Genomic DNA, 27427 nt, shown 5'->3' with positions numbered 1-27427 from the left:
TACGTGAGTCCTAACGTGGAGATATTTTAATGGCCGGGTCTCTTCACATTGCAAGCATCTGCTGCCTGTCTGTTCCCTTTTTTCCTTTTCACTAAGTCAGGAGTCAAGGTCTGGGCTGAGGATGGATGGAGCACTGAGCAGGCTCTCAGACGTTTCTGATTTTCCAAGACAGGGTTTCACTGCATCTTCCTGGATGGCCTAAACTCTTAAAGATGTGCCGGCTTCCACTACCCAAGTGCTGAGACTAAAGACAGGCGGCAGTGTGGAGTGAGCAAATGAACGGACGCAAACTGGGCGCTGGCTACGGAAGGAATTTCAGCTAAAATGAGACTGAGATCAAAGCCACACATCTCTACCCATTTCCTGCCTCCCCTCTTGGGTTTGGCTTCTGGGTGACAGCGATAGGGAAGAGCACAGATCTCTGAGTAAACTGAATATGGGTATCAGGCTGTGGTCGAGCTTTGGACGTGAGCATGCAGAAGAGGCAGTTTCTGGAATCTAAGCTGAGGGGGTGGAGGCCACAGGTTGAGAGTCTAGGGGTCAATGTGGCATGCGGCGACTGCTGGACGTGCAGAACCCAGTACGAAGTCTGTTCCGTTCGCTAGACCCCGCCGCCCACCGAGTGGGAGGTGAAGGGGGCGGGGCCCAATGCGCACGCCTCCAGCAGGGCACCGAGCAAGGCAGCGAAGGCGCCCGGCCCCGCCCAGACAAAGCCTGCGCGCGCCCCGACCCAGGATTGGCTGTCCCGCCCCGGGTCCCGCCCTGCGTCGCCGGCCCCGCACGCTGCAACCAATGTCCGCCACCGGATCCTCCTCCGTCACAGGCCCGCTGGCCAATGGAGGGGGCGCTCGGCGGCGCGTGGCTCTTTCGCGGCAAAAAGGATTTGGCGCGTAAAAGTGGCCCGGACTTTGCAGGCAGCGGCGGCCGGGGCGGAGCGGGATCGAGCCCTCGCCGCGGCCTGCAGCCATGGGCCCGCGCCGCCGCCGCCGCCTGCCTCCCAGGCCACGCGGGCCGTGAGCGCCATGGCCGTAGCCCCCGCGGGCGGCCAGCACGCGCCGGCGCTGGAGGCCCTGCTCGGGGCGGGCGCGCTGCGGCTGCTCGACTCCTCGCAGATCGTCATCATCTCCACCGCGCCCGATGTCGGCGCCTCGCAGGTCCCCGCCGGCCCTGCCGCGCCGCCCGCCGGCCCCCGCGATCCTGACGTGTTGCTCTTCGCCACGCCGCAGGCGCCCCGACCCGCGCCTAGTGCACCGCGTCCGGCTCTGGGCCGCCCGCCGGTACGGACCCTAGGCGCGGGCGGGGGAGGGGCGGGAGGCAGCGCTGGGCGGCGCGGAGACTGGGCTGGGCCTCCGGGCTCCGCCCCGGGGCGCTTTGACCGAATGCATGTCTGTCCCTGTTTGCTTCCCCTTCCTTGCTCTGGGCTTCAGCCTCCTCACCAGAGAGTCGGACTCGTTCATGATGACGGCTCACGTGCATTCAGCTGGTGCTTGCTTAGTGCACGCCCAGCTTTTGGCACACTTAGAGTCGGCCACGACTCTCAGTTCTGCTGGGAGTTGGGTGTTGTCACGTGCCCATATGCCGGAGGGAGGAACTGAGGCCCTGACAGGGAAGTGCTTCATGCAGCTTCAGGTGGTGGGGCTGGGATTTGAACTGAAGTCTGCTGGCTTGGAGCAGGACTTAACGGCTAGGTAGTGCGCACGGTCACTTGTTGGAGGGTGACTGTTGGAGACCTCTTGGGGAGACTCTCTCTAGCGGCTCCTTGTTGGACTGCCAGGTGTAGGGCTGGCCTTCCAGGCCTCTGGGGATAGGCCTCTTAACTGGGAGGCCTTCTCTGCAGGGGCGGGGTGCTGGGCCAGCTGCTGCAACCCTTCCTCTGCCTGTCCGTCCATCTGCCATCCTTCAGGCCCCTGGTTGCCATGGAACTTTGTTAATCAGGCAGGCAGACCCCTGAGCCTCTGGAAAGCTGGGTGGGCTGGGCCTCTGAGAACGGGCCTCCAGTTCCTGGGGTGATGTGGAAGGGAGATCCGCTGGATAAAGACTTCCCTGATCCTAAGCAGCAAGTAGCTCAAGACCAGTTTAGGCTGGGGGCCTAGAAAAGGCAGCTGAGCCTGTGAAGGATGGAACTCGGATCCAAGCAGGGGCCGGCTCAGGGTGTGGGCCATCAGCTTTATTGTAGGGGTGGAGCAGACAGGAGCGGGCTTCTCAGCAGGGGGGCTTGGAGAAGTGGGAGGGGCAAGGCCCAGTACCAGGCGTCGTAGCTGTTCAACTGCTGCTGGGGGTGTGGGTGGCAGCTGGTCCCTGAGGCATCTTGGGAAAGGCCCATAGCCCCCTTGGCGCAGTGCCCAGTGCTGCCTTCCTTCCGGAATCACGAAGATGCTAATAATAATAACAATAGCAACCACTGTTGTTTTGAGGACGTTTAGTGTGTCGGGCTCAGTGCTAAGCACTTTCCCCACGTGACCCTGTTGGCTGCCTTACTTTTTGACCCTTCTCATAGATTGGGAGGCTGAGGCCCAGAAATGGTGGAGCTTTCCCTAATAATTCAGCCAGGGAGTGGTGTTTTCTGGTTGTTAATGGTCTTTGCTCCCAGGGAGGAGGCCAGCTTGTAGTTGGTGGGTCAGCTGGCTTGCCTTCCGTGAACTCCAAGGGCCTGTGCCTTTAGGAGCTAGGGCCTTGGCCTGGAATTCAGCATTTGACCAAACATTCAGTTCACTCAAGTTGTTGAGTTAGTGAGTTCCCGCTGCGTTAGGGATCCCTGCCCCCATGGTACTTAAGGGCCAGCAAACATTTCCTTGGGAGAGGCTGACACTATCCTGGAGCCAAAGACCAGGAATGCAAATCTGGATTTTGGCCTCTACTGACTTTGCTCTGGCATTTTTTGGGGGCAGTCCTTGAAATAAGTACAGGCTTCGCTTCTACCCAGGAAGCGCTTTTTGGGTGCTTCCCCTGTACAGGGCTCTGTGCAATTCAGACATTCCTCCTTGCCTGCCTGCCTACCTCTACTTGTCATGGCTGTTGTGAGTGTGTGTGTGTGTGTGTCCTATGGAGCTGGGGTGAGCAGAGATAGGAGGAGCGACACAAGTTCAAGGCCAGCCAGGGTTAGATATGTTAGATATCGAAACCCCAGCCTTAAAGGTAAATTGGGCTGGAGAGACGGATCAGTCATTAAAAGCACTTGCTGCTCTATTGTGACAATTGCCGTTTGGATCCTGGCACCCACATTAAGGTCAGAGATGCCTGTAACTCCAGCTTCAAGGGATTTGATGTTGTCTTTTGCCCTCCGTGCGTACCCATGTCCACATGTAAACATACACTCATACAGACACACAAATTCTTTTTTAAAAGAAGTTAATTTAAAACAAATAAAAATAAATTAAAATACCAACAGCCTATCTTGGTTCATTGTTACATCCTATAATTCAGGCAGGCAAGAATGAGGATACAGTCTTGAGTTCAAAGCCAGCCTACACTACAAGGACCCTTTTACAAAACAACAGCAAGAGCTGGGCTTTCCCATTATAACAATACTTATTTACTGTAGAAAGCATGCCTTACTGTGACCACTTAATGCTATTGGGATTTAATGCATATTGAGCAAGGGGTCTGCCAGTCCCAGAACTTTTAAAAATAGTTCTGAAAGTCACTGTGAACCAGGTGTGATGGCATCTTTGTAACCAGCACTTAAGAAGTAGAGAGATGGCTCAGAGGCTAAGAGCACTGCCTGCTCTTCCACAGGTCCTGAGTTCAATTCTCAGCAACCACATGGTGGCTCACAACCATCGAGAATGTGATCTGATGCCCTTAACTCCTTGATGAGATTGTGAAAGCCAATGGGGTAGTGAAAAGTGATACAGGCTGATTGATTGTACTGACTTAGGAATAAAGGGATTCCTCAGTGCTAAGACCAGGGGAAGTCCTGGGCAATCCTGGGTAGGTGGTCACCCTTGGTGAATGTAAGGCATTCTGCAGGTGTACATGCAGATAGAGCACTCATATACATACGGGTGGCAGTGCACGCCTTTAATCCCAGCACTCGGGAGGCAGAGGCAGGTGGATCTCTGTGAGTTCGAGGCCAGCCTGGTCTACAAAGTGAGTCCAGAACAGCCAGGGCTACACAGAGAAACCCTGTCCTGGCGGGGGGGGGGGGGGGGAGTAGAGGTACACAGATCAGGAGATCTGGGTTTTCCTGAGACTGATCCACGTTCTTGTGACATTCACGTTGCCCAAAGGAGGCAACAGTACAGTCTGCCCTGGTTCTCACAGAAGCATCCCGGTTTCTGAAACACTGTGTTAGAAACTAAACTGGAGAACAGCTCCTGAGATGCTCCAGGAAGGGACCATGTATGTGTTAGCCTGTCACAGTGGTCTTGTGTGTCTGTGAGAGCATGTTGTCTGAGAGGCTGGCCTGGGCCTGCCTCTTTCTGAGACTACATGCTGTTCCAGGTGCTGTGTAAACAGATTTTGTGCTCTTCCTGTGGGTGGGTGTTTCAATCATTCAGCTATTTGCACTAGAAGTATCTTCACCTGTGGTTTTTAGGGTCTCAGCGCTATTGTCTAAAGATGAGCGACAGAAACGGGCATCAGTTTGAACCCTTACTTTCAAGTATGCCTTTGGGGATGGCCAGGGTACTGGGGAGAAGGCATTCCTGGCTAGTTTGTATGTGGGGGTCTTGCCCTGTCAGCAGTCTATTGGGGTACATGTCTTGGAGTTCTTTCTGGCTACAGATCTTTCCCAAGGTGGACACCTGGATCCTGCTGTCAGGCAAGGGTTTGCTGGGGAACCCTGCTCCAACACGGACAGCTCAGGCAGTGTCTCCCTGCATACAACCCTTTTGTGCTGTCCTGTTCCTTGGTGCCCAGGAGTTGTTAGCAGCATGAGAGGGTAGGGACTCCAGTCAGCACGTGTTGACTGATACTGAGGCCTGTGGCAGCCGGGGATGCAGAAGTTCGCTGGATCCAGTGTCCAGTGACACCGCTTCTGAGGTGGAGGGGGTAGGCAGGGAGGACAGACACATCTGCAGTGATTTGTGGTGGATAAGAGGGCCAGGTTTGAGGCAATACAGAGAGAGTAACAGCTCTCTGAAGTGATTGTTAAGGGTCCTACTGGAGGGAGCTAAGGATGTGAGAAGAAGTAAACAGGATTAGAGGCAAGAGTTGGGAGGAGCCGTGTCAGCAGTTCACATGAGGAGTGCTGTTGGAAAGCAGGACTGAGGCAGAGCGACCGGTGTGGGGACAGCTGGGCTGTCCAGGGGGAGGGTGATAATGGCTATGGGTGGAGTTCTTGGCCAATGGATGTGACAGGTGGTGGGCCAGGTTGAAAGTGTTTAGTTGAGAAAGGCCTGCAGCTGGTGAGAGGACAGCAAGTCTGGTCCAATCAGGGTGTCTTGAGCTATCTGGGTTTTCAGGATCCTCTTCTTCTCTGTGTGTCTAACCTATGCCAGAGGTCATGGAGATCAGCCGCTTGGGGTCTTCCTCAGACAGACCTGAGTAGGAATTGAGTCCCTATTACTTCCTACTGTGATCATGAACGTGGGTTGCTTTAATCTGGGAAGTGGAGCCATCATGGTGTTGCCAGTCCAAAAGGTGGAGTAAATTGATGAGCACAAAGCAGTTGGTGAGCACCAGCTGCTGCCATGGTTACAGATGCGTAAGTGAGTTAAACACTAGAGACGGCACTTGCCCAAGGGACTGGTGCCCTCCCTTGGCGGCTTAAAGTGCTTGTGTAATCTCTGTAGGTCGGGACTTGAGGGAGGTTTAGCTGCTGCCTGGGTGGAATCCTGTGGCAGCCAGAAAGCTCCCTGGCTGTAGTCAGCAGGACTAAGGTTTTGGGTTTGTTTCCGTCTCGGCTCTTTGCCATTCCGGCTTATTGTTAGGATTTGTTGAGGGTATGGCACAAAGCTTGCCACCTCACAGAGGAAGCTCCACCGCCTCGGTGATCAGGCCTAGCCTGCACTTAAGGGGAGAGAGTTAGCACCTAACCTTTGAGAGAAGTGTTAAAAGTAGCAATCCTGGTGACTCCTGCTTGGAAGCCCAGTACTTGGAAGATAGAGGCAGGAAGATGAGGGATTTGGGTTCATCTTTGGCTACAGAGTTTGGGGCCAGCCTGGGCTAAATAGTGAGACCTTGTGTTTATAATAATTGAGGAGACTAAATGTTATGTTGGGTGTTAGTATATACAAGGCCCACATCATTTATTTATAGACTGGGAAGGCCTCCATTTTAATCTCTAACATTACAGCAGTGACTTTTTTTTTCCTTTGCTGATGTATTTAAAAACCACCAGCAGCCCTAGGGAGGTAATGTTGAGCTTAAGATTTGAATTCAGAACTTCAGCCTTGCACTTGCCTGATTTGTGTGGTAGGATAGTAACACCGTGCTGTGTCCCTTAGGATCTGTCTCTGCTCCAACACCTAGACATCCTATCAGAGAAAGTAAGATTGGGATCGGGGTACTAAGCCCTTAGCTAAGTCTTCTGTGGTCTCACTCCTGGTTACTGGGCATCTTTTTGTGTTTCTGCTGCAGGTGAAACGGAGGCTGGATCTGGAGACCGATCATCAGTATCTGGCTGGCAGCAGCGGTTCCTTCCGAGGCAGAGGTCGCCACCCAGGGAAAGGTGCCCATTGATTCCAGATTGTAGGCCCAGATTTGGGGGGTGGGGGTGGGGCGATGCTTGTGGACTCTGGGGCCCTTAGCAGGCAGCTGGAATGGCTGCCAACCATGACTTCCTCAGGCCTTGGAGGTGGGGAGGTCCTCAGCCACAAGAGGAATGCTTCGGCTGGTAGATGGCAGCCGCAGAGCCTCTGTGCCTGGCCTAAGGGGAACAGCCATCTGCCTCCCACCTCATCTTGTTACTCTACATTGCTAGGGAGACAGGCTGAGTGCTTGTGGAGCCCTGCCTAGCCTAACCCCTGCCCCCAGGTGCGAAGTCTCCGGGGGAGAAGTCACGCTATGAGACGTCGCTGAATCTGACCACCAAACGCTTCTTGGAGCTGCTGAGCCGCTCGGCTGACGGCGTGGTTGACCTGAACTGGGCAGCCGAGGTGCTGAAGGTACAGAAGCGGCGCATCTATGACATCACCAATGTTCTCGAGGGCATCCAGCTCATTGCCAAGAAGTCTAAAAATCATATCCAGTGGCTGTAAGTAATCACCAGGCCGGTGGGCAGGGAGCGCCCGGACCAGCCAAATGCACTGTGGTGGCTTCCTGCATTCCGAACAGCTGGGAACACAAGTTCTGAAGATAGTTGTCTTTCCTGTGTGTGTGTGTGTGTGTAGCAAGGTGCGCGCGCCTTGCTAAAGGCTTCCTGTTCCCTTCCCAGTGTGTCCTATTCTTGGACCACTGTGCTACCACCATTCCAGCCTTTGCTGTCATCAGTGAGATCAGCCTTATGGGTGTTTTGGTTTTGTTGCCACTTCTCCCTTATCTATCCCTGCCTCCCCAGATGTCCTAGTGTCCGCTCGGGCACATCTGCCTTGTTTCTGTTTTTTAAAGATCTTTTTTTTTTTTTTTTTGGTTTTTTCGAGACAGGGTTTCTCTGTTGTAGCCTTGACTGTCCTGAACTCGCTTTGTAGACCAGGCTGGCCTCAAAGTCACAGCTATCCACCTGCCTCTGCCTCCCAAGTGCTGGGATTAAAGGCGTGTGCCGCCATGCCTGGCTCAGATCAGGCATTTTACTAGCTGGAGAGCAGAGCCAGACAGAGGCAAGAACTTGCCTACTTCTTACCGAGCAGTGGCAGCAGCAGGCTGTCTTGATGGATGGAGGGCTCAAGGACTGCTCATTCTCCAATGGCTTCCCACAGAGGCAGCCACACCATGGTGGGCATCAGTAAGCGGCTTGAAGGACTGACCCAGGACCTACAGCAGCTGCAAGAGAGCGAGCAGCAGCTGGACCACCTGATGCACATCTGTACCACGCAGCTGCAGCTGCTTTCCGAGGACTCAGACACCCAGCGATATCCTTGCATTGGCCTGGGGGCTCGAAGGCAGGCTTGGCCAGTGGTGACTCCACACCACTAAGACTATACAGGTTATCCGGAGCTCTGGATTGTACAGCCTGGTCTACAGAGCGAGTTCCAGGACAATCAGGGCTACCTTGTTTTGTTTTGTTTTAAATCAAAATAAAAGGGTAGACAAATGGCTTGATAAATAGAAGTGCTTTTAGCTAGTCATGACCATCTGAGTTTGAGTCCCCAGTGGAAGGAGGGAACTGACTCCTGTAAGCTGCCTCCAGTCTACATATATACATTCACATACATACCCCTGTAGCATGTGTGTGCACACACAGACAAAAAATTAAGTTTTATGATCAATAATAAATTTTAAAAGAAGCCCAGGAGTGGTTGTGGTGGCGCACGCCTTTAATCCCAGCACTCTGGAGGCAGAGGCTGGCGGATCACTGTGAGTTGGAGGCCAGTCTGGTCTACAAAGGGAACCCAGGACAGCCGAGGCTACACAGAGAAACCCTATCTTTAAAAAAGAAGAAGAAGAAATGCCCAGCACTGGAGAGTGGGCTCAGCTGTTAAGAGCACCTGTTGCTCTTGCAGAGGACCCAAGTTCAGTTCCTGCATCCACATGGTGGCTCACAGCGATTTGTAATTCTAGTACTGGTGCATCTGATGACCTCCAAAGTCACTAGATACGTGTGTGTCGCACATTATTACAAGGCCAGCGTGGTCTACATACTTTCAGGCTAGCCAGGGCTATACAGTGAACTCTGTCTCAACAAAACAGGAAAATCCTCATATGGTGGTGTGTGCTTATAATCCCAGGGACATGTTCAAGGCTAGCTAAGGCTATAGTGGTCTCAAAACAAAAATAATCTCAGGCCCTGTCACCAAAGAAAAACCAGTGCCAGTAATCACAAACCTTTCCTTTGACCACTGTTTTAGTGCCTGATTATAGCTTCCTTTTTGGATTTTCTTTTTTTTTTTGTTTGTTTTGTTTTTTATTTTTCTGAGACAGGGTTTTCTCTGTGCAGCTTTGGTTGTCCTGGACTACCTTTGTAGACTAGGCTGGCCCCAACCTCACAGAGATCTGCCTGCCTCTGCCTCCTGACTTCTGCCATTAAAGATGTGTGCTAGCAAGCCTTGCTCTGATTGTAGCTTCAAAGTTAAGGCTATTTTTAGTTCACAAAAACTTCATTAGAAAATGGGTCTTTTTAGTGAAGACCATTAATTAACTGCAGGGTTGTTAAATTAACTTTGATCTCCAAGCCAGGAGACCTGTTGAGCATTTTATGTGCAATTGCTATAGGCAGCTATTAGTTTGGAATCAGATGGGTAGATAGTCTCACTTTACAGATGTGGCAGTTGAGGTTTAGGATTGAGATTCTGAGCACCTGCTTTGTGCCAGGCCCTGGGATGAAGAAGTAAAAATAGGAATGACTAAAGGTGTGGGCTGAGTCAGTGGCCCTCAAAGGTCAAGTGGTCCTTGACTCCCCCAACCCTAGCCTATGTGACCTGCCAGGACCTTCGTAGCATCGCGGACCCTACAGAACAGATGGTCATAGTGATCAAGGCCCCTCCTGAGACCCAACTACAAGCTGTGGGATCTGCGGAGGTGAGATTCTGGACCTCAGGCCTGACCGAGACAGGGTGGGCTGGGCCCCAGTTTACCTTGCCTGTTGTCTCCACCCAGACATTTCAGATCTCCCTTAAGAGCAAACAAGGCCCCATCGATGTTTTCCTGTGCCCTGAGGAGAGTGCAGCAGGGATCAGCCCTGGGAGGACCCCATGCCAGGAGACACCTGGGGGAGACAGGCCTGCTGACCTTGGCGCTGCAGCGCCTCCACCATCACCTCCGTCCACATCCCCAGCCTTGGATCCTAGCCAATCCCTGCTAGGCCTGGAACAAGGTCAGCAGGGGCAGGGTTTGGTATCCTCTGGGTGGGCAATCATGGCAGCCCCTTTCCTGCTGTGCCGTCCCATAATGCCACCTTTCTTTCCCCAGAACCAGTATTGTCCCGGATGGGCAACCTGAGGGCTCCCACGGAAGAAGACCGTTTGTCACCATTGGTGGCTGCCGACTCACTTCTGGAAAATGCTCGAGAAGACTTTACTGGTCTCCTCCCTGGAGAGTTCATCAGTCTCTCCCCACCCCACGAGGCCCTTGACTACCACTTTGGTCTTGAGGAGGGCGAGGGCATCAGAGATCTCTTTGACTGTGACTTTGGGGACCTGACCCCTCTGGATTTCTGACAGAAGTCTAGAGAGCTAGCGCATCTGGAGATGCCCACCCTGTTTGCAGCTTGGGAGCCTCCTGCCCTGGGCCATCCTTCCTGCCTCGTTGGAAAAGCATGATTCATACCCTTTGTCCAGTGGCTTCCAGCTCTGGGGTTTGGCTGCTGCCACACTGAGCAGACCAAAAGGGGAAGGATTTTGTATGGTGTGTGTGCATGCACCCCATACTGCGCACTGTGTACCTGGGGTGAGAGAGTGTGTTTCTGTGTGTGTGTGTGTGTGTGTGTGTGTGTGTGTGTGTGTGTGTGTGTGTGTCGGGAAATGAAGGTGAACACATCCGTGTGTGTTCATAATCCATGTGCGCATTGGGGTGGGATGGGGCTCTAACTGCACTTTTGGTGTCCTTGCTGCAGGGCCCCTGTGATGAGGCCTAGGATAGCTGCCTGCTCCCGGAATCCTGTGTCAGCCAGGCCAGGCGGGGCAGCTTGGCTGGCCGGGTTTGCAGGGCAGCAAGAGCACTCACTGCTTAAAGGTTTTCCGATCGAAGAAGCTTTAATGGAGCGTTTATTTATTTATCGAGGCCTCTCTGGCAAGCCTGGGGAATAAGCAAAGAATGGGAGGGGTATGGGGTTGATGCCCCAACTTCCTATACTCTGAAGCAAGGGCAGGGCCCCCTAGCTGTTCTTTTGCCCTACCCAGAAAGGAGCTGAGGCCCAAGCAGTTTATTTATTGGGATGGGGCGGGGGGGGGGGGGGGAGGAGACACATCCATGGATGGGTTGGAGAAACAGTCCCGTTTTAGAAGGTTGTACCAGCACCCTGGCTGCATCCCTGTGGGTTTGAGATGAGAAGGGTGACTAAGAGCCTTCGCTGACAGGGTGGACAGGACGGATGGGTGTGGGGTCCCTCCTGTGCTTGGAGTGCTCCTCCATTGTTCTGCCCCACCCTCCAGCCTGCACTTTGATTTGTTTCCTAACAGTTCTGTTCCCTCCTGCTTTGATTTTAATAAATATGTTGATGGTGTTAGGGCTGGGGGTCGAGGGATGCGCATCCCTGTTCCTATCTGATTAATTCCCTTTCGCTTTGTAACCCCTTGAGACGAAGAACACTGACCCAGCGACTGGTAGGAAGTGTTCATGTTAAAGTGCAGGAAAGGGAGCCTTTAATCCCGGTAGAGGCAGCTGGGTAGCTGTGGGTTCGAGGCCAGCCTGCTCTACAAACTGAGTCCTGGACAGCTTGGGTGACAGGGAAACCCTGTCTCTAAAAAACAAAGGAAAAAAAAACTGCAGGAAAGGGAGTGTTAAAGAGTTAGCTTGCTAGCCTTTAATCCCAGCACTTGGGAGGCAGAGGCAGGTGGATCTCTGTGAGTTCGAAGCCAGCCTGGCTACGCAGAGAGACCCTGTCTCGGAAAATCAAATAGTAAATAAAAAAGCTTGCTGTGTGCCTCCCAGACATTTCTGAGCACTAGTAAAGATGCAGCACATTGAATTGTGTCATATGCTTTCCTGTGTGCATGTGTCTGTGCACACCTGTGCGTGTTTGCAGCATGGGTTCCCTCCCTCCAGGCCTGCCTTGCAAGCGAGAAGACCCGAGAGTTTCTCTGGAAGAGGTGCTGGGGCAGAGATCTGGGAGAAGGGAGGGATGACTGAGAATGTATGATTTGCATTAAGCTGAGTGGAATTACTATGGGAGCCCTGGCACTCTTGGGGGCCACCTATTGTCTCCATTAGGCAGGGATGTGGCTAGGTTCCCAGAGAGCATAAGTGTTTGACTTGTTACGGCTTCTGCGCTTAGAGCTTTGCTTTCCTACACTAGAGTGGTTGGAGCTCTGGACCCCTGGCAAACTGTCACTGCCGGTGCCCCCTGGGTGGCTCTTTGCTACACCCCCGTTTGGAAAACTTCCAGGCAGGGAAACCGAGGCCGGGTGGGGGCGGGGCCATGCTTGGGCCAATGGGCGGACGCCCCGCCCCCAGCCATCCTAGGCGGCCTGGGAGCTGCAGCCCGCAGCCTTGCGATCCTCCAAGCCATGGCGTGCGCCGGGCTGCTCGCTGTGTGCTTGCTCGGGCCACCTGCCCCCCAGCCACCGCGACACTCTGCGCCTGCCGCGGGACACGCGCTTTTCCAGGATGTGAGTGGGGCACCAGTGGGCGGGCACGGGGCTCTTCAGGTCTTGGTCTTCCGTGTCCCTGTCTCCCTCCACATCTTTTGGTCCCTCTTCTAGATTGTGGCCCTGCTGTTCTGACCCTCCCGCCTTTGTGTTCCTTGTTCTGTCTGTGCCGCTTGTGTGTCTCCATGTCCCTGATGCGTTACTGTTCCTCACCCCAAATGTGCCCAGTGAGGCTAGGAGCTGTCAACATTGAGTCACAGCAGCCATCACCGACTGGCTCCTTGGCAGTCCCTGCTGGGCTGATAGGACAAGAGAACCTGGATCTAGAAGGAGCTCTGTCCTGCCCCAGAAGCCTCAGGCCTGATCCGAGGGTGTCAGTGTCCTACAGTTGGTAAGGGACTGTTCTCGTGGGCAGCAGGTGGCCTTGAAACCCTTTGTAGCTGAGGAACACCCTACCTGCCTCAGTCACTGCTCTACGCCCACCCCACAACCTTACCTTTTTGTTGTGCTCAGCCAGTCCTGGCTGGCTCCTGCTCCTACTCCAGAAGTCCTTGCTGTCATGCCCCCTCCCCAATGCCCTAGTGACTCAGCACCTTGACTATGGTCCTTTGGACCCGAGGAGACATGTTCTAAGTCACAGATGGAGTCAGGGGGCACACTGGGATGTGGATGGAGTGTCTTCATTCCTAGCTTAGCTCTCCTGCCTCACCCCCATCCTAATCACCCCAGCTGGACCACATTGAGCTGCTCTGTGACCCCCAATCTAGTAGCAGACCTTCTCTGAGTCAGCCTAAGGGTTGTATTGGTTGCTTAGCCCAGTGACCCTGAGGGAGTTGGGGTTCTGTCCAGGCCTTGAACCTGATGCCCTTTGCTTAGCTGCTGTGGTAGACTGGTTCCTGGTAGGGGCAGGAGCTTGAGTATGCTGCTGTGTCTGTTTCATCACTGCCTCTACAACATCTGCAAACTCTCCCCACCCTCCTTGCCCCTTACGCAAACGTGTATACACAGATGCTCCTACTCTTCATGATGAGTTGGCCTTATAAGACGCCCCAGCCCTGAAAGGGTTAACCTCTAGGCTTCTCCCTCACGTGAGAAAACCAAAAGCACTCACAAAGGGCTAGCCACTGCCTGCCAGTCTTCAGCAGGCACAAAGCAAGAGCCTGTTCACTGAGAGTGGATGGAGAATGGAGTGGACTATGGGAGGACACCTGGGTTCAGATATGATAGGGCTTCCAAGGCTCCTCGGGATGGATCATGGCCCATCTGTCCAAGGTTCCTCAAGCTGGGAAACATGCCAAAGGCTGATACATCACAGTGAACTTGGGCTAGACTCCAGCTGTGGGAGGTGAAGGTACAGAGAGCTGGCCAGGAGCACCCACCCACCGTGAAGCCAGCCCTGCAGTAGGAGGGAGCCAGTGCTAGGGCTTGCTGTGCGCTCTTCCTGTGCTGCCTTGCTGGAGCCTCCTGCAGGACTGCCCGGAACAGGGGGAAGGCGATGCAGGGGGCTGGGTGGCTGGCCAGCTGGGGCCCCACTGGCTTGGGGGGGGGGGAGACTCCTATCTTCCTGGCTTCACTCTCAGCACCCACTCATTTCCCTTTGTGCCCTAGGTTTTCCGCAGAGCAGACAAGAATGGTGAGTGTTTTCTTCCCCTTGGGTCCCACAGTGTGTGTGTTTTGGGGGTGGTGCACAAGCAGGGTAGGAGAGCTAGGGTCTTGGAGGTGCAGCTTAAAGTGAAGTCTTAAGAGCCACCAAGTGGGAAATCAAGCAAGGGACCCTTCCTGGAGAATAGATGATGCGCAGAATAGGGGACAGGGAAATGTGGTTTGCTCTGAGGCTGGAGGTGGGGGCTTATGTTAAGGCAGTAGTCTAGCTCAGTGATGGGTGTTTGTACTCGACCTCGTGATGTCCTTACAACAGCTTGCTAGGTGGGAATCCCTCATTCCATTTCATGGGCAAAGCAATAGAGGGTCAGAAGAGTGAGTCCATTGTTTAAGCCTTTAATTACTGGGCCTGGGATCCACATTTGCTTGCTACATTACCCTAGGCTCCTTGACTGAGGGGGTGGGGCACTCATTCTGCCTTCCCTTTCCCTCTCCCTGGGCCAGCAGACTTGCAGTTCAGCCTCCTTGTGTCCCTAGCGCTTGCCCTTTCATGGGCTTCTCTACACTGGTGGGGACCATTGATCTAAGATGCATGCTCTTAAGCTGGGCAGTGGTGGCACATGCTTTGATTCCCAGCACGTAGGAGGCAGAGGCAGGTGGATCTCTGAGTTTGAGGCCAGCCTGGTCTACAGAATAAGTTCCAGGACAGCCAGGGCTATAGAGCAACACTGTCTTGAAAACAAAACAATACCCCCCCCACCCCAAGATACCTGCTCCCAGCGCATTCTTTTGTGGGGGCTCAGACCCTCCCATCTTTACTTGTCCCTCAGACCAAATCCTCTTGTCTTTAGCCATCTTCCTCCTCTGCTCTCTGCTCTGCTTACGCGCCCCTCCGTTGGGAAGCTCATTCTCCTCCCAGCCAGTCTGCTGCTTTGTAGAGTCCTGCTGTTAGGAAGCCTTCATCTGCTTTTCTGTGACTCCCCTGGGAAGGTCCTGGGGCCAGAGCATGGAGGTCTCTTCTACTCTAGGGCAAAATTAGTTTGTGGGGGCCAGGGACTGTACCCTAAGTCCTAAACTAAGTTCTGATGTATCCCAAGCTGTTCTCTCATATTTATATTTGGTAGACATTGAGTTCCTACCAAATGTATCCTGTACGTGTGGGCCCTGTTTCTTTTGGCATATACTTTTGGGAATCCTTGCCTTTTGTACAGTCAGGGTGTTCCCCCCACCCCACGCCTGACGTCAGAACCCTTAAGCTATCTGGCTGAGTGATTGGGAATGCTGTCAGGTCTCTGGGGAGCCTGGATCTGGGAACAGGATGCAGCCAGGACTCATGCCCTGTCTCTTCGCAGATGATGGTAAGCTCTCATTTGAAGAGTTCCAGAATTACTTTGCTGATGGGGTTCTCAGCTCAGCCGAGCTTCGGGAACTGTTCCGCGGCATCGATGGGCATCTCACCGAGTGAGTACAATAGAAGGAATCGCTTGCTGTGGCAGTGCCAGGCCAGGTTGTCCCAACCCACTGTTGTCCCCTGCTGTGACGGTTCTTTCTGGAGGACAGGGGGTGGGGAGAGACACCAGGGCCCAGTGCCAACCTTCAACCCACCCCTACACCTTCTCCAGTTGCAGTCTTGTTGCTACACTGCTTCCAGCTGGGACCCCAGAATAACCAGGCCTGAGTCACCACCCAGGCTCAGCCCTGCCATTGCCAAGCAGAGGATGTTTGAGGACAGCTGGGTTCTGCCCGCCTCCGCCCGTAGATGCAGATGCAGGGATACACACCTTCCTACGTGTGCACAGCTACACATCGGGCTCCTGTACACTCCTTCCCTGCGTCTTCACGTGGGGACACACCCGCCATGAAGGCTGCCCTTCTCCCTTCCCTTCTCTTCCTATCACCTTTGTGTAAACAGCAGACTTGCTCAGTGTTCAAAGCTTCAAGGATTTGGACTGATCCTTTCAAGTGTCTATGCCCCTCCCCCACCAAACGGACATGTCAGGATGAGTAGAAGGGATGAGGACACTGGCTATGTTCATGTCCCCAGGCCCAGGGTCGAAGAGTCTGAAGGCTGTTTTCTCTTTCCCTCACAGCAATTTAGAAACAGAGAAGCTGTGTGGTGAGTAGGCCTATGCTGGCCCTTGTGTCGCAGCCCCCGGGCAGGTGGGGATGGTAAAGGGACACTCTCTGGGGCTAGTCTCATGGGACAGGAAGGCCGGGACAGCTGAAGAATTCCAGGTTGGGGAGATGGTTTGGGCTGCAGCCCTTGAGCACCTCTTCTGCCCACAGACTATTTCTCCAAACACCTGGGTGTCTATCGGCCTGTGCTGGCTGCACTGGAGTCACTGAACCGCGCTGTCCTTCTGGCCATGGATGCTACAAAGCTGGTAAGTGCAGGAAGGGGCCTAGGAGGAACCCGAGATGAGATGACATGGGTCAGTGATGCAGGGGGACTTTTTCCTGCTGTGGCTCAGGGCTGTGGATATGGGCGCTCAGGTTCAAATTCTGTAGTCCCACTTAATGACTGTTCCCTTCACTCCCTGGGCCACAGTTTCCTCATTTAATAAGTCAGGTGTGAAAGGAACAATTAAGTGGGTCACGGTGGCTCACACCTGTAATCTGTTTCAGGCCAGTCTGACTAGAGTGAGACCCTGTTGGGGAAGGAGGAGGCAGAGATCTTGTGTTCTGTTCTTTGCTTTGTTCCCAGTACCCAAAACACAGCAGGCAACATAGTAAGTTTTTGTTGGCCTGATGTAATATCAGTACCCAGAAGGATATAAGATACGAACTTACATATGTCCACAGGTACTCAATCCTTTCGAGGCAGGGCCTAACCTCAGGACATGTGAGAAGGTGTGTGTGCATATGCTTACCAGCTTACTGGCCTGTGCCATAGCCTGTGCTGACAAGCGTTGACAGCCAGGGCTCCAGATCCTTAAGTGACCAAAACAAACAAAAACAAAACCAACCCTCCCTTTATTTGTTAAGAACCATCTTGCCAGGTGCCTGGGAGGCAGAGGCAGGCGGATCTCTGTGAGTTCAAGGCCAGCCTGGTCTACAAAGCGAGTCTAGGACAGCCAAAGGCTACATAGAAAAAAAAAAAAAAAAAAAAAAAGAACCTTACATTTTTCTCTGTGTATTTTGGACTGTTCTGTAGACCAGGCTGGCCTTGAACTCATAGGTCCACCTGCCTCTGCCTCCCAAGTGCTGGGATTAATTTGTGCACCACCACTGTCTGGCAGCAGCTTACACCTTAGCCCCAGCACTTGGAAGAGACAGAAGAGCTTGAGGCTGAACCCCTGGGCCATATAGTGAGATCCTGTTTTTAAACAGAAAAGAACAAAACTCCAAAACTCCTCCTTGTGTCCATAGCTCTTCTGCGGGTGAGGGAGGTTGTTGCAGGCCTTTTTTTTTTTTTTTTTTTTTTTTTTGGTACTGAGGGTAGAACTCAAGGTCTTGCACCTGCTTGGTACTGTACTACACTCCTGACCTCTGACCCCATTTTCTACAGAAAAAGGAAAAGTGAGACCTTCAAGGATCACCTGTGCACACAACTAGGGACAGAGCTTCTAGTTCCCTCATTTAAGAGTTTTAGTGTTTAGCGATCCGCCTGCCTCTGCCTCCCCGAGTACCGGGAGCAAAGGCGTGCGCCACCACGCCTGGCGGTGTTGTTCTTTCAAGTGTTGTCCAGCCCTGCTGGATTGGCATTCTCAGAACTGGCAGTGGTTTGGGTATTCCAATTGAAAGCAAAATGAAGGTCAGGGGCTGTCCCCCCCAGAAAGGGACAGGGACAGCCCATCCCCATATGATAACTATGCCAGCTGCAAACACTTGACTCTGTTTATCTGGTTCTCCATGCTAGGGCAGAGTTGCAGCCTCTGTTCCTGCAGCAGCCCCGGTGGCCCCATCCAGTCTAGTTCAGTATAAACCTCAATCGAACACGTGTCGCACCACACAAGGGCCGTACTCATAGTACATGGCCCGAGTCACCCAGCGGCACTGAAAGGAGTGCAAGGAGGCCATCATGGAACCTCCAGTCCACACAGCTGTGCCCCGCCCAGGCTGAGCCACCAGGCAGGGCTGCAGGGTCGAGTACCCATGCCTCCGGCACTGTGCCTCCAGCTCCAGGGTCATGCGCTCCACAAAGCCGGGGAAAAGGGTGGAACCACCAGCCAGTACCACCGACTTGGCCAGCCGTGTCCGCAGTGTTGTGGGTATCGTTTGCAGTGCCTGGAAGGCCAACGTGGGCAGTCCTGGCTCAGGGTGGCCTAGGAGACTTGGCTGGAAGATGGGTTCAGGGCAGCGGAAGCGCTCGCTGCCGAGGTGCACATAATAGTCATTGCCCAGGCAAAAACAGGCCCTCCGGTGGCGGGCAGGGTCACAGACATCACCTTGGAAATCTAGCGACACATAGCAGCAACGTTTCTTGAGTTGTGTAACTGTCTTGCGGGGCAGAGCCTGCAGCTGAAGATCAGGGCACGCTGCCACCAGCAGGTCTCGAAAGTAGCGCGACAGGGTGCTGCCTGCCAAGTTCAGACGGAAAGTGGCCTTGTGCCAGGAGTGACCAGCGTAGATGGGTGTGGCGTGGCACACGCCCGCGCCGGCCTCTACGGCCAGCCCACTGAACGTTCCAGTGGAGCAGAGTGCCAGCAGAGCTGTGCTGGCCATGTGGCACGCAGGCACTGTTAGGGCTTCAAACAGCAGCTCAGCCACCTTCTCTCGGCCCTCGGGTGGTGCCGATGGGGAGTCGCTCACCAGCACAGGCCACTGCTCCGGGTGGACCTGCAGGCCTCCCACCATTATGCGCTCCCACAGTCCCTCCAGTGCGTCCCAGTCCACCACCACACCATGCTTGATAGGATGCGCACGGGCCACGCCTCCCGCCAGCTCACAACCCGGTGCCCCCGGCAGCACCGGCCGGTCCCAACTGGGCATCAGACTCGAGCTCTTCAGCACGACGCGCGGCTGGACCTCCCCAGCGAAGCCCGCCTTGGTGAAGCCTGAGCCTTGGTCCACTACCACTGCAATGTGGTCCAATGAAGGCAGCCTGCGGACACGGCGAGTCCTGTGCACCGACGCCACCTTCTGGGCTCAGTGTGCCCTGAAGCCCTACGGGCCTCCTGGGCGGATAACCGGCCCTCTCAGTTCTCAGCGCCGCCTCTGGCGGTTTCTTTTTGTAGCTCCACCCCAAGTGGCCCTGTTAGTTAGGACTTAACTCCTCCTTAGGGTCCCAGAGTCCCAGCTTCGTAGGCTGCTCTCCTGGCAGGTCACCTAGCTTGTCTAGAGCGTTACCTGGCTGTGGGGGTGGGAAGGAATGGTTCGAGAAGGATCTTAGATTGGGCTCATTATGACCTCAGTCTTTCAGCAACCCCCTTCCCCCATTCCCCCAGCCCCCACTCATCTACCAGTCCCCCATGGGGCTGATGGCAGCTATTTGGGAGTCCATGACAGGGGCCTAGCTGGCCAGCACTGCCGTTAATTCTCCCAAATATGTGTGCTCTGGCCAGGTGTGCAGCCCTACTCTCAGCTCTAAAAAGAAACCACACACCTACAGTTACACTGAGGACTTCCTGTGCTTAGCCCTGACCCTCAGCTCTGAAGCTCACATAGCAACACTAAGCAAGACCAAATCTCTCTTGTGGCGTTTCAAACTCTATAAAAAGAAGCAATGAGCCTCACCACCTTGGGACCATTATAGTTGCAACTTAAAACTAAAATAGGGATTTTTATTACAAAGATCTTGGATGTTTTTAGGCTCACAAGGGTGAAACAGGTCTTAGGAACAGGATCTGATCATACGGTTGTTGGTAACTGGGAAGGTCTCTTAAAGTTCCCAATTACAGGCCTGGGAAAGAGGATGGATGATAGAGCCAGTTTGGGCCAAGCACGCATGTGCTGATAACCATGTGACAGGGCAGATAGCTCTTAAGTGGAAAGACATGCTGTGTATCACATATTTTCCAGCATGATTCAAGCCTCTGGATAGTGACAAAAGGCCATCATCCATAATCCCACGGCTTATAGGCCTAGCGAGCTGAGACCTTTATCCTGCCACCTCTGGCTTTAAGTGAAGCATTCTGAGTTAGTGTGTGGCCGGAAATAAGACTCCTGAAATAAGACTCCTGAGATTTCCTGAAGCAATTACCACAGCCGGCTATGACTGGGGGTGGGTCTGGTCTTTGGGGTCTGGTCTGGAGCTGGAAAGCCAGCAGTCTGATAGAAGAGTCAGACTGACATTTGGAGGCCATGTCAGTGTGGAAGAGCGAAGGGCAAGCACTGAGGTGCTGAGGGGCTGGGGACTTGGGAGTACACACTCAAGTTTCAGCCTTGGGCTTTAGAGAGGTAGTGGAGACACAGTGGGATGATGGGTTTGCCTTAGAGTAGTGGTTTGGAAGAGTTTTTGGCTACAAACTGGGCAAGGGTGGAACTGGGTACCTCGGGAGAAAAGTACTTTAACTCTGGGACCCTAAGTTTTGTGAAGCTGAATGCTTGGGAACTACCACTGTTAGGCAGGAGACCAGAAGATCAAGCCCCTCCTGTGCTGCCATAAGCAGAATTTGAGGTTCCAGCCCCACCAAAGCTGACCAGCCACTCTGTTCTTCCTGAGTTCTTCCTTAGCAGCCTGAGACCCTCCCTCTGCCCAAGAGGGATTTTTGAACGTTGGGGTCTCTTGGGAGACGTTAAGCCTTTGCCTGAAACAAGTTCTTCCTAGCATTGCCAAGTAGTTTGCTGAAGCCCACCTTGAGCCTATGGATCTGGGATGAGCTGACCTTTGTGCCACAGAAATAAGTTATTTTGTCTTTTTTTTTCCCCTCCTCCAGAGCTGAGGACTGAACCCAGGGCTTTAAGCGCTCTACCACGGAGCTAAATCCCCAATCCCGACAGAAATAAGTCGAAGGCCACCCTGGCTCTAGGTTCTTAGTAGGTGACGGTGCTAAGTACTGTTTATTCTTACTCACTTCTGACCCTGGGACAGAAGTGGCAGACGCCAGAGTTGCCATGTGCTCTTTATTGAGCACAGTCCTGGCGCTGGGGGCCGGACCAGGCACTCAGAGGTGCGGGCGAGGGCAGCGGCGTCGCTTGCGCGGCTGCTCCTCGCGGGGTTCGCCTCCGCAGCAGGTCTCTCGCTGGGACAGAACGTGTGCATACAGTGGTTGCCAGCTCTGTGGGGCCTTGACCCCGCCCCCCGGCCCGCCTGTCCCTCGATGCCCCTCCTCCTGCAGCCGCGCGTCCAGCTGCAGCAGCAGCACCAAGATCCTCTTCATCTCCCGCGCTCGCGCGCCTTCGCGCCTCTCCACGCCGTCGCCTGCCCCACGCAGCATGGGCGCCACTGCTGGGTAGCACGTCGGGGCGCCGAGCGCATCCTCAGCCGGCCGCCTGGGCCACACATGTGGGCCCACCGCTGCCTCTGCCAGCTGCTGCCGCTTGTCAAGCGGGAAAAGCAGCACGATCTTGGTCTGCGGGTGGGCGGGTGGGTGGGTGTAGGAGAAGAGAAGCCCTTGCAGGGCCAGGGGCCTCTCCCGCACCCGGAGGACCCAACCTCCAGAACCCCATAGTGCCCGCACCCCAGGACCCTGCCTCCCCACAGGAACCCATCGTCCACCCTAGGCCAATCAACAGCATACTTTCGCAGCTTTGATGCGGGGTTTCTCACGCACCCGGGCAGGGTCAGTGGCCTGTCGCCATTGAAAGAAGGGGAAAGTAGCGTGTTGTGAGGCTGTGGGCTAGAGAGAGGGAGTAAAGTATATTCCAGGTCTGTCTCTCCAGCGACCTATGCCTGATCCCTGGTTAAGAGAGCCCTACTTCCTGCCACAGCTTCTGGAACTCCTGTACCACCTCTGTGGGCTCCAGGAACCCTCCTCCTCTAGGATGTTCTAACCCTTCTCATACCCTGGGTCTAAAAGCCTAGGTAGACTCCAGCACCCAGCATTCTTTCCAGCCTCCCCACACTCACACTTGGCTTCTTCCGCTTGAGGTGGCTGAAGAACTGCTTGTTACGGGCCTTGTCCATGTCAGGTGGCCTGTCCTTGCTGGCCTGATTGGTTGCTTTGGTCCTCTTCTGGGAACTGCTGTTTCCCATGATAGGACTGGTCACTAGAGGCCACAGCCCATGCTGCCTCGGCCTTGCCCTCTAGCCAGGAGCGCCTGGTTTGGCCCCGCCCAACCAGGGGAACTGAATTGTGAGCTCACAGGTGACATCACCACACCAAAGCTCTACTCCTCCCCTGGAACTCCCAGGAGAATCTGGCCTCTATTCAGTGTCTATGACCTCTTTTGGTCTCAGTTTCTAGGCTGCAATACAGGGCTAGTGCTTTAACCAAGCAATGCTTATAAAATGCTTAAGGGTGAGTAGAGGGGAGTTTCTCTGGCTTTGATTTGAATCCTGGCCCGCCACTAATTAGTGGCTTAACCTTGGCCAAGGTTCAACCTCTTAAGGTCCCAAGTACAAAGTGGAATCAATTATAGTTCCTATTAACTGTTAGGATGGTTAAATGGAATTCTTGGGATGAGTCTGGTATGAAGTGTGTGGTTCTGCCAACCAAGTTTTTTTGGTTGCAAACAGCAAAAAAATCACTCATCTGATACCTCCAAAGGGAAGATACTGAAAAGTTGCCATGGAAATAGAACCCACAGACTTAAGGGCAGGACTCAGGCACTACTCGATCCCTTCTGTTATATGCCTGGTCCAGAAAGTATCATCTTAGTTCAGCCAAGGCAGGTCATACACCAAAACCTGAAACCCATTATAGATGTTGCCGCAGAGCCTGGATCTTTGTGGCTTCTCAGACTCCCATCCTAGGTTTGCGTGTGTGGTAGGGGGTAAGGCCTTCTAAGGGCATCCTTGACTGTCCAGGCATGTAGCTGGGAAGATGGCTATGTTCCACAAGAGTGGTGGCATTTTCAGATTGTGAATTCAAACTGCAAGCTTAGTTCCATGTAGGAAGTAACTGAGGGGTGGGAGAAACTGAGCCACAAGGTGAAAGCACCCGAGGAGTAAGTATCCTAAGATGGCTGGCACCAGGGTCTGATGCATGGTCAGCCTCCTTGTCTCTGCTTGCTTTTACAGAACTGAGGGGAGGCTGGTGGTGTAGGCTGCAGTCTCTGCAGGCAAGTGTGTTTGTGTCTGTTTGGGGACGTGGATGTCTTCTCTATGTAGCTTCTACCAAAATGCACACAGTAAATGTTTGTTAAATGGCCTGGTGAATGGAATAGTGAAAGAACAAACAAATGCATACACAGATTGGGAGTTTGGGTCCAGCAGATCAGTAAGATCAGACACCATTCTGTACCACGTGTGCAATCAGCCTTACTGCCCTGCACCTTCACCCTGTCTGGCTATGAGCAAAGGTGAGAATGAGCCTTACCAGAGAAGAGAAATTGAGATCCAGGAAAACCCATGGTCTCAGCGTGCTGTTGATCCCCATGAATCAGCCTCACACCTGCCAGGAGGAAAAAGAGCCCAGTCTGGACCCGGAACAGTGACCTTAGACACTGGGCACAGTGGTGCGTGCCACCTTTAATTCTAGCACTGGTGCAGCACAGGCAGGAGGATCATAATTCAGTGTCAGCCTGTGCTAAAAAGTAAGACCCTGTCTCAAAACAAAAATAGAAAGGCCTGTGCTAGGCCTGCATGCCCTGCACCTTTCACTTTCAGTGTTGCTCTGAGAGTGTGACAGTAGCCAGACAGCAAGATAAGCTCCCTCTTCAAACCACACCCCTCTGTCCTGCCCACAGGACTATGAACAGGCCTCCAAGGTGGACCAGTTTGTCACCCGGTTCCTGCTGCGGGAAACTGTGAATCAGCTACAAGCCCTGCAGAGCTCCCTAGAGGGGGCATCGGACACCCTGGAGGCCCAGGCCCGAGGTCAGCGGTACGCGGGGGTGCTGTTGGCCTGAGGGTATGTGAGTGCCTTTTGTTCCCGCAGTCTACACTTAGGATCATGGTCCACCCAGCCTCCTGGAGGCCATATTCTTAGGCAGGAGCCATGAGCTGTTGAGAAGGGGGTCAGTGGTTTGGGGGCTGGGTTTCAAAGATTCAGGAGACCTCTCTTGCCCCTCCGAAGCCTGGTTCTGTGCTGAAATCGCAGTCCTCTGGGTCTGGGGACATTAAGCTAACTTTCTACTTTCTAGGTTGGATGAAGAACATGACAAAGTGCAGAGTAGGTGCCGTAACAGCCGGCGGGCAGGACGCAGAGCCCTGAGGAGCTTCAGTTGGTCACCAACCTGGTCTCCTGGATCCTCTGATACAGGTGTGCCTGTGGCAGGGTAGGATCTGACTGCATAGGGTCCAGGGAAGATGTCAAATCTCCTATTGTCTCAGGGCTTTGCTTGGCCAATGGTTCCCATTTCACCCTGAGAGGCCTTACAGCTTCAGGGGCCCCTGGCTGATGTCCTCCTGGTCCCTCTGCCAGGGTGGAATTCAGAAGCTGAGCTGCAGTGGCGGCTGCAGGTCAACCGCCTCCAGGAGCTCATAGACCAGCTTGAGTGCAAGGTAAGAGGCTGGGTGGCCAGTGCCCCTCACAGAGCGTTTCTGTTACACCTGTTCAAGCCAATAACATACTAGAGGCTCAGCCTATAATTCTGTGTCCCTTGCAGGCACCCCGGCTGGAACCCCTTCATGAAGAGGACCTTGCCAAGGGTCCTGACTCGGTGAGCTTGGGAAGGAGTACTCATGAAGAAGGGTAATGGCTGCCTACCCAGACCTGGCAGGAAGGTGCTAGCTTTTTGCTCTGTGACTGCCTTAGGCTTTCTGTTCTCTCATCTGTATCTGTGAAAGTCAGGCTTGAAGTAGGGATGGAAGTTAGAGGGCACAGTGGGAGGGGGTACAGCAGAGAGAGGGCCAGTGGCTTGGAGGATGGAGTCAGATGCTAGGAGGTCTTGTTGAGTGTGGGGACCAGGCCCTGCAGGGGGCATACCTGGACCATCTTAAGAAGGTTGGAGTTACACTCTGAGTGTGGCCTCCCTGTGACTAGCTGCTCTCTTGTCAGCACATCCTTGTGGTGCAGAGGCAGGTACAAGTGGCAGAGGATGCCCTGCAGGATTTTCACCGTGCCCTGAACTGCTACATGAACTTCACAGGGGCGCAGAGCCATTGCTTGCAGTGAGTCCCTGGCTAACTAGTGGGATGCCTGAAGTGGGTGGTGGGGGCAGAGAAGGATGGTGGCTGGATACTCTGGGTAGGGCTCCCGTGAGATCCTTGGCAGGCAGGCAGTGTGGTCACAGCCCTGGTCTAGCCTGGCTACTTCTTTGGCTCTGCAGTGTGTCTGCCCAGAAGATGCTAGACAATGCTGCTTTTGCCCTATATGAGTTCTGGCAGGATGAAGCCTCCTGGAGAAGGTGAGTGGTGGTCGCACATTTGACACCGAGTATCGGTTCTGGAGGGGGTCAAACCAGGTTCTAGGCTACTCTCCAATTCACTGGCACTGTGATTTCAGATAATTTACAGAACACATTTGGGCCCCAGATGAAATGTGTAAAGAATGAACATAAGAGCTGGGTGAGGTGGCACATGCCTGTGGTGCCAGCACCTCAGGGAGGCAGAGGCAGGGGGATCTTTGTGAATTCAAGGCCAGCCTGGTCTACAAAGTGAGTCCAGGACAGACAAGACTACACAGAGAACCCCTGTCTCAAGAAGCCAACAATAGCAACAACAAAATGCAAGTTAGGTATTGAGTGCATGCCTGTTATATCAACACTGAAGGCCTGAGGCAAGAGAGCTCAGAGTACAAGGCCATCAAAGCCCTGTCTCAAAAACCAACCAACCAAACAGCAACAACAACAACAACAACAACACACACACACACACACACACACACACACACACACTACCATACAAGTTGGCTATAATACCAGCACTTGGAAGCAGAGGCAGGAGGATCAATGATTCAAGGCCAGCCTGAGCTAGCCTGTCTAACAAACTCAATACGTCAGATGCACTGCAGGCACTCAATGAGTGTAAACCTAGCTCCCTGTGCTAGGTGCCCTCAGTTAGTCCTTGCAGTTGCCTGGTAATAGAGATACCTTGTTCCCACTTCACCTAAGGACAAATAGTTTAGAACCAGTAGTGGGAGGGTTGGTGCCTTGAGTCCAGGCAGCAGAACTAAGCTTGGATGACCCAGAGCAGATGGCTGTAGCCTCTGTCTGTTCCATGGCCTCCCAGGCACCAGCAGTCTCCCTGCAGCAAGGCCTTCCAGCGCACCCTCATCGATCACCTGCGGGCCCCGGATACACTCACTACTGTGTTTTTCCCAGGTGCGCTGTACCCCTGTGCTCCTAACAGCCCTGGGATCCAGGAGGGCAGCCCCCTATAGCTCCTGATTCCCCAACCTCTCACCCACAGCCTCCTGGTGGATTATGAACAATAACTGAGTCGGCTCTGCTTGAGCTGCAGCCCTGCCTGCCATTCTAGAGCCTTCCGCACTGGTCAACTCTACAATAAGACCAAGGAACCTGCCTGTTCCCAGGCTAAAAGCCTGAGCAGCTGGTACAGGGTCTCTGCCAGGAATCATGAGCTGGGCTGCTTGCTTTATTTTACAGTTTATAACCTTTAAGCACCTGGGCTTCTGCCTGACTCAGGAAGTCCAGATTCTGGTCTCCCCTTTCCTTTCCCTTGCTGTGTGATGCAGGCAGATGCCTTCCCTCTCTGGCTGACTAGGGGTGTCCTCATTTCTACCTGATGCTTTGGGGTTAGATTTCTGTTCTTCCTCAGCCAGAGTCAGAACCAGGGCTGATGCTCAGGGACCCCCTCAAACCCTGGAACCTTGACCCCTGAGGCTAAGCCACTTCAGCCTGTAGTGTAGAGACCTGGGTGGGTGTCTATCACCTTTCTGCGTCAGCCCTAGAATTTCTAGCATCAGTGGCTGTACTAGAAACCTCTGGGGGGTCCTGGTTTGGTTTGCATGTCATTTGCATGTTCTCACCCCACTTGTTCTCAGGGCACTAGGGGAAGCCCCAAGAAAAACCTTGCAGAGTAGCAATAATTTGGGCCTAGAGTTGCCTGCTGCCCCCAGAGATCTCTGAACCCCAGCCTGGGTACTCAGCACAGAGGCAATAAAGTTGGTAGTCACTTGTGGTGTCGCCTCAGTCTGTCTGTGTCTCTCTCTTGGTAAGGCCAGGCTTTCTTGGCCACCTTGACATGAAACTCGAGGAAGAAAGCCTATGTTTAGAGCTGCACTTGGTCTCCAGCTTTAGCTGCCACACTGGCAGAAGGAGCTTTGTCATCACTCAGCTCAAGGCCATACCCCAGACCGTCCTTCCAAGAGCCCTGTCTGGGAAAGAGGAATTATGTGGTCCAAGCTCAGCTTCACTCTACAGAACCTCCTCAGAGTTCCAAAGAGGCTGCTGGAGGGGGACCTAGCCCCTGCCAGAAGCTGCCAGGCTGGCTTGTCCCCACCACTGTCTCTTAACAGCATATCCAAGAGTTCTACAAGCCATAGCAAGGTGGAGTACAAGACTGAGTGGTGACTAATGGTGACACCTAAAGTGGTACTCCACAGGGAGGCTCATGGTATCAAGGAACATGGAATGGATGTCACCTGTCCCTC

The 27427-nt window shown here is 53.7% G+C and overlaps 3 protein-coding genes across 3 annotated transcripts; 2 read left to right on the top strand and 1 right to left on the bottom strand.

Annotated features, from left to right (window-relative positions):
- Nucleotides 1-1022: 1022 nt before the first annotated feature.
- On the top strand, nucleotides 1023-10917 carry E2f1 (E2F transcription factor 1). The gene is made up of 7 exons (XM_051143559.1): nucleotides 1023-1277; nucleotides 6523-6613; nucleotides 6919-7138; nucleotides 7800-7952; nucleotides 9444-9558; nucleotides 9637-9853; nucleotides 9949-10917. Exons 1-7 carry the CDS (start codon nucleotides 1023-1025, stop codon nucleotides 10194-10196), a joined length of 1299 nt encoding a protein of 432 aa, XP_050999516.1. The 3' UTR covers nucleotides 10197-10917.
- Nucleotides 10918-12136: 1219 nt separating this feature from the next.
- On the top strand, nucleotides 12137-26986 carry Necab3 (N-terminal EF-hand calcium binding protein 3). Its single transcript, XM_051143558.1, has 13 exons — nucleotides 12137-12305; nucleotides 13893-13917; nucleotides 15239-15347; nucleotides 15977-16002; nucleotides 16173-16270; nucleotides 23619-23755; nucleotides 24015-24133; nucleotides 24296-24375; nucleotides 24480-24533; nucleotides 24872-24984; nucleotides 25143-25220; nucleotides 26044-26135; nucleotides 26224-26986. The coding sequence occupies exons 1-13, from the start codon at nucleotides 12204-12206 to the stop codon at nucleotides 26250-26252; spliced, it is 1062 nt and encodes a 353-aa protein (XP_050999515.1). The 5' UTR covers nucleotides 12137-12203; the 3' UTR covers nucleotides 26253-26986.
- Actl10 (actin like 10) lies at nucleotides 17814-20131 on the bottom strand. Its single transcript, XM_051144803.1, has 2 exons — nucleotides 20029-20131; nucleotides 17814-18973 (listed from the first exon to the last, which is right to left on the bottom strand). Exons 1-2 carry the CDS (start codon nucleotides 20129-20131, stop codon nucleotides 17814-17816), a joined length of 1263 nt encoding a protein of 420 aa, XP_051000760.1.
- Nucleotides 26987-27427: the final 441 nt, after the last annotated feature.

This window comes from Acomys russatus, chromosome 4, assembly GCF_903995435.1.
Source record: "Acomys russatus chromosome 4, mAcoRus1.1, whole genome shotgun sequence".
Lineage (NCBI taxonomy): Eukaryota > Metazoa > Chordata > Mammalia > Rodentia > Muridae > Acomys > Acomys russatus.
This window is presented reverse-complemented; position numbering and strand designations above follow the sequence as displayed.

Bases quoted from the DNA above. Each gene is read 5' to 3' on its own strand.
- E2f1 (XM_051143559.1), top strand. From the start codon at position 1,023: ATGGCCGTAGCCCCCGCGGGCGGCCAGCACGCGCCGGCGCTGGAGGCC. The intron at 1,278-6,522 runs GTACGGACCCTA...TTTCTGCTGCAG, and splicing joins CGGCTCTGGGCCGCCCGCCG to GTGAAACGGAGGCTGGATCT. The intron at 9,854-9,948 runs GTCAGCAGGGGC...TTCTTTCCCCAG, and splicing joins CCTGCTAGGCCTGGAACAAG to AACCAGTATTGTCCCGGATG.
- Necab3 (XM_051143558.1), top strand. From the start codon at position 12,204: ATGGCGTGCGCCGGGCTGCTCGCTGTGTGCTTGCTCGGGCCACCTGCC. The intron at 15,348-15,976 runs GTGAGTACAATA...TTTCCCTCACAG, and splicing joins ATCGATGGGCATCTCACCGA to CAATTTAGAAACAGAGAAGC. The intron at 24,534-24,871 runs GTGAGCTTGGGA...CTCTCTTGTCAG, and splicing joins TTGCCAAGGGTCCTGACTCG to CACATCCTTGTGGTGCAGAG.
- Actl10 (XM_051144803.1), bottom strand. From the start codon at position 20,131: ATGGCCTCCAAATGTCAGTCTGACTCTTCTATCAGACTGCTGGCTTTC. The intron at 18,974-20,028 runs GTAATTGCTTCA...GGGCACACTGAG, and splicing joins CCCAGTCATAGCCGGCTGTG to CCCAGAAGGTGGCGTCGGTG.